General features: G+C 47.4%; 1 protein-coding gene across 1 annotated transcript; it reads left to right on the top strand.

The window, feature by feature from the left end:
* Positions 1-485: 485 nt before the first annotated feature.
* On the top strand, positions 486-9004 carry rbm46 (RNA binding motif protein 46). The gene is made up of 9 exons (XM_076162969.1): positions 486-558; positions 742-922; positions 1029-1185; positions 1331-1460; positions 2194-2291; positions 3306-3762; positions 6083-6300; positions 6429-6531; positions 8778-9004. The coding sequence occupies exons 1-9, from the start codon at positions 492-494 to the stop codon at positions 9002-9004; spliced, it is 1638 nt and encodes a 545-aa protein (XP_076019084.1). The 5' UTR covers positions 486-491.
* Positions 9005-10112: the final 1108 nt, after the last annotated feature.

The raw sequence follows: 10112 nt of genomic DNA, 5'->3' as shown, positions 1-10112 counted from the left end.
AACCCATTAGTTAATTATTTATTACCGATAGTAGATAGAGTTACTGATCTGTAATTTAGCGGTCTTTGTTAGCATTAGTCTTACAAATTACTTGTAGATTGTAACAAATGAATGAGAAAATGTAAAGATTGAATACCACTTTAACTAGTATGTCGTGCCCAGTTTGACCAACGTTTGTGTTCAATATATTTATCAAAATATATTGGTCAAACTGGGCACGGTATACTAGTTTAAGTGGTATTCAATCTTTACATTTTCTCATTTTCTCATTCATCCGTGTAATATTGAATCTTAAGCCAGTGCGCTCACATTCTTTAAAGTTGTACACCTGATCAGGAAGTAGAAACATGACTCTAAAAATGTGACATTGTGCTCAGATTATTACCGCGACAAGGATGGATGCCGAGTTTAATCATAGCAGCCCGCCGCGGCGCAAGAACGGCCATCAGAGCCAGGCGGTCTCCTCTAATGAGGAGGTGCTGCTGGCCCTGATGGAGAGGACGGGCTACAGGGTGGTGCAGGAGAACGGGCAGAGGAAGTACGGCGGGCCCCCACCAGGTGTGTTTGTGTGTGTGTGTGTGTGTGTGTGAAATTTACATCCAATATTTCCATCTGTTAGTCTGTGAGTTACACCATTCTGTACATATCTGATGGTTTTAGTTTGTAAGGTGTTTGAATGAGCATTTTCCCGTAAAGTGCAGCCTAAGTGCAGCGTTTGAATGGCGTGTGACCCCCGTGCAGGTTGGGAGGGCCCTCCCCCCCCGCGGGGCTGTGAGGTGTTTGTGGGTAAGATTCCTCGGGACATGTACGAGGTGGACCTGGTCCCGGTGTTCGAGAGGGTCGGACGCATCTACGAGTTCAGGCTGATGATGGAGTTCAGCGGAGAGAACCGCGGCTACGCCTTCGTCATGTACACCAGCAGGTCAGAGACGAAGCTGTGTGTCACCGCCGCGCTGTGCTCAGATGTGACACCTGATTGTCGTGAGTGTAATTTAGATGTAAACGTCACGTCCTGCTCCGTCCTGCAGGGAGGCGGCTCAGAGGGCCATCCAGGGGCTAGACAACCACGAGATCCGTCCAGGGAAATTCATCGGGGTGTGTGTGAGCGTGGACAACTGCCGCCTCTTCATCGGCTCCATCCCCAAAGACAAGAGGAAGGAGGAAATCCTGGAGGAGATGAAGAAGGTTCACGCCGATTTTGGAAATTCTCTCCTCATTTGCAGCAGAAGCTTTTGATTAAATTCATGCAGTCCATACATTAACTATGCTTAATGTATGTCCTTGGCAATGTCTGAACTCATTGCTGCATGTCTGTGTGTGTGTGTTCCAGCTGACAGACGGGGTGGTGGATGTGATCGTGTACCCGAGCTCCACTGATAAAACCAAAAACAGAGGCTTCGCCTTCGTTCAGTACGAAACCCACAAAGCTGCAGCCATGGCCCGAAGAAAACTCATACCTGGTATAACACACAGCCTGTGTGTGTCTGTGTGTGTGTGTGTGTGTGTGTGCGTGTGTGTATCTGCTGCTCCTCCTGAGCTAAATATTACGAGTTGACAATTAAGTGCTAATATTTTGAGTCTAAAAGTTCCAAGAATGCAGAAGCAAAGATGGCTTATTATAAAGTGACTTATTCTCTTCACATTTCAAATTGATTTCCTGAAGTTTTGCTACTAAATTCTCTAAATCTCTGTCTTTGTTCTGTCAAACAGTGTGTGTAACTATGTCGATCTCTGTTTGTGTGAGGTGTTTTTGTCTTTCTGAATCATCTCTCCTCTTTCCGCACACACACACACACACACAAACGCACACGCACACACGCACACACGCAAACAGCTATGTTTCTGTTTTTGTCCAGCAGAGGGAGCTAGAGGACAGATAACTGAGTGTGATGGGACAGTCTCCGTTTTGCTCTCCATCATTAAAGCAAACCAAACTTGATCTTTTCATGTCTTGCTGAGGACGGATTTAGTATTGTATGTTGATTCATGCCAGCTGTGACTTAAAACTGAACCGATCTGATTTACTGCTTCATTGTGATTAATTGTGATTAGTCATTTGGATCAAGTAAAATCCCAGGGTTACAGCCCAACAAAAGTCCCACAAACTTGTTGGTCAGCTTTCAGGATGTTTAGTGATGTGTGTGTGTGTGTGTGTGTGTGTGTTTGTGTGTGTGTGTGTGTGTGTGTGTGTAGGAGCCTTCCAGCTGTGGGGTCAGTCCTTCCAGGTGGACTGGGCAGACCCTGAGAAAAATGTGGACGACGAGGTCATGCAACACGTCAGAGTCCTTTATGTACGTATCTGTATGTGTGCGTGTGTCTGTGTCTGTGTGTGTGTGTGTCTAATGCAGGTGTGACATATACAGTACATAATCTACAACGCCCCCCCCAAACAAAAAAAAGATGCTATGACTAAGTAGTCGCAGTTTGAGTTTTTTGACCAAATAGTGCAAAATGCTATGGTCGCGTTACCCTTTGAGGTTTTATGTTGGAATAGCCCTTTAAAATACTCATCAGGCGTGTTCAGATGAAAGAGGAGCAGCAGGACAGCAGCTCCTCGCCTTCCAGGGGATCAATTATGGTAGAAGCTTTTCCTGTGGAAGGCCGGGAGGCGACGAGAGCCGCGCAGCCAAAGCTAATGTAAGCTGGTTTACAGAAGCGCTGAGCCGCCCGGACGGGGATTTTATTTTTATAACCCGAGCCCCCAAAGGTAGATAGAATCCCTCAGAAGTATTTGTGCTGGGCGGCGCTTAGCCACGGTGATGGCCACTAACTCACGAGGACGCGGCAGGAATGTCAGGTATTCCCAGCTGAAGTCAGGGAACGTCGCACACGTTTACAGGTGCACAGTGTTTAAAGGTTCACCGCTCATTAGCAGAGAGGCAGGAAGCTACGAGCTAATCGTGATTTCAAACATTCACCCTTCGGCCAAGCTACGATGCTTATAAAGCTGCTAGCTTACACCACAAGCTCCTGAGGAAAATTAGCTGACTTACATGGAAGCTACTTCAAAGGTCAATATTTAATGCTTTTTTCCGTTTTACTCTGCTGGGATATGTTCACGGGAGTAGCTGTGTTGGTGTGTGTCTGTGTGTCTGTATGTGTGTGCGTTATGAGTACAGTTATAGCAGCGCTCACTCTCACAAGTAGCTGTGTAGCGTTGGCCAAGCTACTTGTAGAAAGGTTGAAAGGTGAAAAATAGCTAGCTAGGAGTAACTGAAGTTAAGCTAAGTTAAACGTAGTTAGCTACACTGCAGCACAAGTGAACGCTCTGTGTTTTTCCCCCTCTAATGTGTGCGCGCCCACAGATCCGTAACCTGATGCTGAGCACTACGGAGGAAACGATTTGGCAGGAGTTTTCCCGTTTCAAGCCGGGATCGGTGGAGCGCGTGAAGAAGCTCACCGACTACGCCTTCGTCCACTACCGCAACCGCGAGGACGCCGTCGCCGCCCTGCGCCTCCTTGATGGCTCGCAGGTGGACGGGGTCACCGTGGAGGTCATGCTGGCCAAACCGCCCGGGAGCAAAGACGGAGGCTCGGGTGGGAAGAAGAGCGGCAGCAGAGTGAGTTACACAGGAGGAGGAGGAGGAGGAGGAGGAGGAGGTGGGGCGATGGCAGGACGGGTAGCAGCTCACAGAGACGACCACTTTCCAGAGATGGATGAAGGAGGGATGACAGGAGGAGGAGGAGGAGCAATGGACAGGGGAGCTTCACAGAGGTCCCTGCCACGCCTGGGAGGCCCCATTTACCAAGGAGCAGACGAAGGTGAGGAGGTGCTGCAATATTTGAGCAGTTTGAGGAGCTCCAAAAGTCTGTTAGCCGCTGTTAGCAGCTTTAAAATCCACTTCACAAATACCCGCTGTCCAAAGTTTTTTTCTTCACATTATTTCATTTGTTAGTAAGCAGAGGTTTTGTGGTCACTGAACAAGAACCAGCAACCAGCAGGAGCGCTCCCTCCTGTGACAAACAACCCGGATAGATCCGGCCTCCCGGGATCGACGGATGCCGCCCCGGGATGCAGTGTGAAATATAGAGTTCACCGCTTCTGCTGCTACAAAGGAATCACTGCAGGCCGATAATGAATTCCAATAGCAGCGGCCGTGTGATCAAATCCTCCGTCTCTGTGTCCCTTTGCACCGCTTTAAACCTCACAAAGCCTGAGGATAGACTCTACCTTCTATTTTTAATCAGCAGTTTTTATATATTGGGCTTTTATCTTCTGAGCAGGTCTCCTTTTCTCATCCATTAATGCTCACATTCATAAAGTCTCACATCGACTCCGCCCTGATGATAATGTAGCGGTGGATTAGAATTCCATTTTCTCGATTGCCTCCAGCCAGCCTGAAGATGAGAAGAAGTTTCCAAGTTACGCTGCTATAATGGAGCTGTGAAGTATTCCTCAGAGGAGAGACGGTAAAAGCCCTGCGGTCCAATTCTTGCTTTAAGTGATAATCGATTAAGGTCTGTGTTGTTTTTCTAACCAAAGCTCAGTTACGTCGTCGTTTGTGGCCCGGGAACATCAAACTGATCAGTTAAGAGTGAAAATACAGAGTACAAGTACCAATACAAAGAATAGAAAGAAAGTCAGATGTAGCCCAAATGGACATACTCACTTGTTTCTGTTGTTTCCACCCCAGTCGCTTTACCAATTTGATGAGAGGGGAAGACAAGGTGGAGGAAGAACAAGAGAGAAGCGACTGCGGGCAAATTTAGGATTGGACGGACGAGTGAAAGGCAGACAGGAGGTTGAGAGAGAGGGGGAGAGAACTGGGGGGAGGAGGAGGTGAGAGAGATTTAAGATGTGAGGAGAAGATGGAGGGATGAAGGCAGGGAGAGAAATAAGAGGCAGCCAGGGGTGAAGGGCAGAAAGAGATTGATGGAGAGAGACAAGCAGACGTCCTCCTCTTCTGCCGAGAGGGCGGAAGTAAACATACAGCTGGTGAAGTTCAGCCATCCGAAACTTACCAGGCCTGATTGATAAATGGTGAGCCCGGTGTAACCTAATAAAGAGTGCTAAATGGAATCGCCACTTTTTGTTGGATAGAAGATTGAGGGGTGCGGGGTTCAGGTAAACGTGACGACGACAGATGAAGCTTCGAAGTCGGCGGACAACGGGATAAGAGAGGAGCGGAGGAGACGAAGCGGAGAGAAAGGAATCAAACGGGAGTGTGGACGGCCATGAAGAGACAGATGAAGGGAGGGAGAGATTTAGGCAGCGAGTAATGAGACAGTTCAGGGATCAGTTTGAAACTTATCACAGTGATAAGTTAGCTTTCACATTGAACGCAGGCAGAGGACAGATTCATTGACGTATTATTCTCAACATATCAGTGTTACAAGTGAAGTGAATCTCATTGTAGTCGGGGAAAATCCTGGAAAAGTTCTAGAAACGACAAAGGTCTGAAAGATGTTTGATTTATTCTTATTCCGATGAATTGGATGAGAATCAAGACAGGTCCTCTTCCCAATCACTGTCGTCTATGCATGTTAGCTCCCAATCACACACACTTGCTGTTTATTGTATATTGCTGTTTGTGTGTGTGTGTGTGTGTGTGTGTGTGTGTGAATAATTTTCTGTGCCGCTCAGCAGAAACGCATGGCTGCAGTCAATGTTTGCTGAGATCATCCATCAGACCGGCGCGTGGCTCAGTCAATCTGAATGTTTATGAGAATGTGTGTGTCCTAACAAATGGACCACAAGCAGACATTATACATTTGTAAGCATTTTGCTGATGGGTTCTGGAGCGGTCCATGAGTCCTAGTTGCTCAGAGGCACTTCAGCAGTCCACACAGATACCAAATGACATCAGACCTGCTCAAATGATCCACTCTTGCCTACTAAAGCCTGTTTAAAACGTTTCTTTTGGAAAATTAAGCTGTTGATGTTCGAGAGTTCAAATGTCACAAGTTACCTCTTTGCCTCCTGTCTTCTCATCAGAAACTAGTATTTTCTGTGGTTGCGTGCCTGTGTGTTTGTAGATGCAGGTTGTTTGGCACGGGGGAAGCTAAACCGCAGTAATCCTGTGTATATGTATTTATATCTCTATTTATATGTGTGTGTTTATCTGGGCAGGAGCAGCAGCAGCAGCAGCAGCAGCAGCAGGGGATCCAGAAAGGATTGTGCCCCCCTTCATCCCCGGCACTCCTCTGTCGTCTGTCAGCATCCTCTCCCTCAAACCGAGCCAGCTCTGCTCCGCCGTCAGCCTGCTGGAGCTCTACTGCTGCAAGAAGTGCTGGCTGCTGCCTGAGTACTACCTCTACTGCGCCGCCGAAGAGGACCAAGTACTGCCGCTCATATACAAGGTGACGCCCACAACACGGCTGTGCCCATAGAGCTTCTGCCGCCGCCGCCGCCCCCCCTTCTACTGACTGTTCCTATCAGAGTTGTTCACATGTCCTACTCGTGTGTGTGTGTGTGTGTGTGTTTCTAGGTTGTGATACGGTCCACAGGTAACAGCTACATGCCAGACAAGCTGTGTGTGCTGCTGGAGGACGCCAAAGAGCTGGCTGCACAGTACACGCTGTTGCACCTGGGTACTGCGCACACACACACACACACACACACACGCACACGCACACGCACACGCACACGCACACGCACACACACACACACGCACACATGCAATGAATTTTAATATACATCCCATCCCTCACATGGCTCACACACGTGCACACACACACACACACACACACACACACACACACACACATACTCCAGATTGTACCGTTTTTAATTACATTTTTCTCGTTGAAGTATTCTAACTGTTAATAACCTAAACCCGCAGCATCAAGACTCCCTGCAGGAGTTTCACTGCCGCCTCCGCACACACACACACACACACACACACACACATCGTTCACTCTGTATTCATCCCTGAACTTCATTCAGCCCAAAGCCACAACAGCTCCATCATTTTGCGACGTGGCTCTTTATTATATTTCTTCTTTATGAATCCCATGAGGCGTCTTCAGTCCAACACCATCATTTATTCACATCCATCTTTTAACTTAAACACATTAGGAATGGATTGCGCATAAAGATTGCATGGCGTGTAGTCTTCCCCCTTTCAGCCTTCATCACTCTGAGCCCACGCCGGTGTCCTTAGACATCCAGACGCCACTGAAAGGGAAGGAGGAGTTGGCTTTCAGCTTAATCCAAACTGCAGTTTCCATCTGTCAGGTTTCTCCATCTGCGGCTCGGGTCGGGTCCAGAATGGAGCCAAAGGTCCCGTCATAACAGCTGGGAGCAAAATATGGAAAAGTACCGACCAAATATTTGATGTGGAATCGGAGTTTGTCTAAAGCCAAGCTGTTGAACATTATTCTCTCTCCAGTCTATTGATTTAGGATTCTGTGCGTGTACACTCATTGGCTTTTATCCAACGCTCAAATCCTCACGGGACTCGCTTGATGCTCGGCTGTGAGTCAATTCAATTGGATTGGACCCTTATTACCGACTCAGCTTTCCACAGAGGATAAACCAAATACAGAAACATTCAAGATTCACAGATGAAATGACCTTTTTTTGTCAATAATTTGTTGAGTTTAAAGTGAGAGACAGAGAGAGAAAGAGTTCCCTTTGTGTTAGACGGTTGTATTTGTTGGACTCAATGTTTTCCCCCAATCTGGTTCCCTCAGAGGGCCAGTTTGAACTTACATGTAAAAGCTATTGAATACATTCCCCAAGAGCTCACTTCTCCCTTTTATTTTTTTACATGTTTTCTGTATTGTATTGGTCTTTCCCTGGTAGCTTCACATTCAGCTCATTCCTGTGTGTCAATTAGTCCACAGCAAAATCACAAAGCCAATCTTTGTTCAGCTCAGGAAAATCATCAGCTTCCCAAATGACTCCAAAAATGAGCAAATCTCCCCTTTGAGCTCCCACACTCATAAACTTTAGTTAACCAGCGGACATTTGAGTGGTAAAGCAGGTCCTGGTGATCAGCATCGAGACGCGATACCTGCGTCTTCCTGCAGAAAAAATTTGGGAACCACTGGATTATGCAATGTAGGAAAATAACATCCAGCTCAGTTTCCCTCTTTTCACCTGATCCTGGATCCGTTTAAGCAGGCCAGTATTTTTCCCTGTTAAATTCGGCAATCCGTCCATATTTGTACCAATATTTGACGGGCCGCATTAAAAGCGCAATGGGCTGCATGTGGCCCGGGGGCCGTAGTTTGCCCATCCCTGTGCTAGAGAGTTTGGCGATTTCTCTACGCGAGAGGATTAAGGCCACAAAAATCAACTCTCAGACTTTCTTCTCACAGAATACTGGCCTTTTTGAAGTGTAAAAGCGAGGAAGAGGAGGAGAGGAAGGAGCGAATCAGGGTTGAAGCGTTTGGTTTTTAATTGTCTGGCTGCTTTGAATCAAACTGTGTTGTTGTTTTCGCTCAGCTCGCGTCCCACAGGGAACTCAGTATCAAAGCCACCAAACATCTCCTCCTCCTCCTCCCCCCCCCTCCTCCTCTGCCCTCCTTCTTTACGTCTCTCTGTCTTCTCACTGTAAATATTCCTCCCTCACTTGCATCTCTATCTTTGCCCATCTGTTCTTTCTCTATCTAATCTGTCCTTTCCTCCCTTTTCTCCTCTTTTTCCCCTCTCCTGTTTTTTCTGTCTCATCTTTCTTCTCCCACTCTTACATTTTTAGCTACAGCAATGATGTGGTTGCAGGAAAGATGATTATCTCTCTCTCTCTCTCTCTCTCTCTCTCTCTCTCTCTCTCTCTCTCTCTCTCTCTCTCTCTCTGTGTCTCTCTTTCTCTCTCTCGCCCTCCCTCCAGACGTGTCCTTCCGGAGCAGCAGTACCTGTGATTCTCCCAGCAGCCTCTCTCCTCCTCTGGCCCCGCCCTGCGGCGCCCGACTCTTCCCCTCCCGCCTACTTCCTGCTCCTCCTCCCCCAGCCTCACCCCTGCCCTTCCCAATTGCCTCACCCCCTCTGTCCACCCGCAGCCACCCTCCCCCCCAAATACAGAGGATGTACATCAACGCACAGGCATCGCACTACTGAAGGTGAGACCCCCGCAAGCACCAGGACTTACTGTTTGAACACTGAGTCATCAATGGCGACTCTCAACCGTCGGATACTCAGTTTTCACACACACACACACAGACGCACACACAAATGCACACACAGACAGAGCAGCATTCCATCCCGTTTTAACCTTAAACACTTCATTCTTCCAGGAAGAGGACAGAAGAGGTGGAGGAGGAGACAAACGAGGAGGAGGAGGACACAAGTATCTTTGCTGTGATTAGGCCACCGAATATTCTCCGACATATTGTTTAGGTAGTGCAGAGAAAAGGGGCGGAGCTTCATCCCGACCCTAACTCCCAGTTTATCTGCGGCACAGAACGAAGAATTTAACTCGCGGAGGAATTTCCACACAGTTTAGACAAACATGATGAATCTGACAGATAGGACAGGAACTGCTCAGTGTCTGCGCTACCCACAATGCCTCAGGACACACACACAAACACAGGACACAAAAACCTCCTCCGTCTTTATCATTTCAGCTCTGACCGAGTCCCAAAATTCTTTTCATCCCATGTCTTGAGAAGGAAACAATAATGCAGCAATTGGTTTGTCAAAAAATTAAATCATAAAGATAAATGGATCACAGGAAGTGAAGCGTCTCTCCGTCTTGTTTTGAAAGAATTCCTGACGACTGCTGATTGGTGCTGGAAACGGGATGAAACCCTGCGTCTCAGATTCCCCAAACTCATTTTTGTCCCCTTTGTTTCCTGCTTCCTTTAATTTTTTTAACATTTGGCTATGAAATGTTATTGACAGGCCAAATCGCCGTAGTAGTTTAGGAACCTAAACGTCTTCGGTTCAGGTCCTGTTCCTAAATCCAAGCCAGTCTGGGTCCGGCGCGGTCCATCGCCATGAATTCGTACGAGACAGAATCAGAGAACATAGAGACGGAGGGATGGAAGCGGCTTCTTCATCCATGAGTCGAGCTAGATCATTTCAACCCCGTTTCCAATGAAAAAACTTCAAACAAGACGGAATAAAGACAGATTCCATCAGGTACAATCAGGAAAATCACGAAAATAGCTGAAGACAAAACAGAAATATGCCGACATTTACTGTAAGAAACTCGTTTCTGATTCGC

The sequence above is a fragment of the Genypterus blacodes genome, unplaced genomic scaffold (genome assembly GCF_046128005.1).
Source record: "Genypterus blacodes isolate CSIRO-AG114 ecotype Tasmania unplaced genomic scaffold, CSIRO-AGI_Gbla_v1 ptg000129l_1, whole genome shotgun sequence".
Classification (NCBI taxonomy): Eukaryota; Metazoa; Chordata; class Actinopteri; order Ophidiiformes; family Ophidiidae; genus Genypterus; species Genypterus blacodes.
This window is presented reverse-complemented; position numbering and strand designations above follow the sequence as displayed.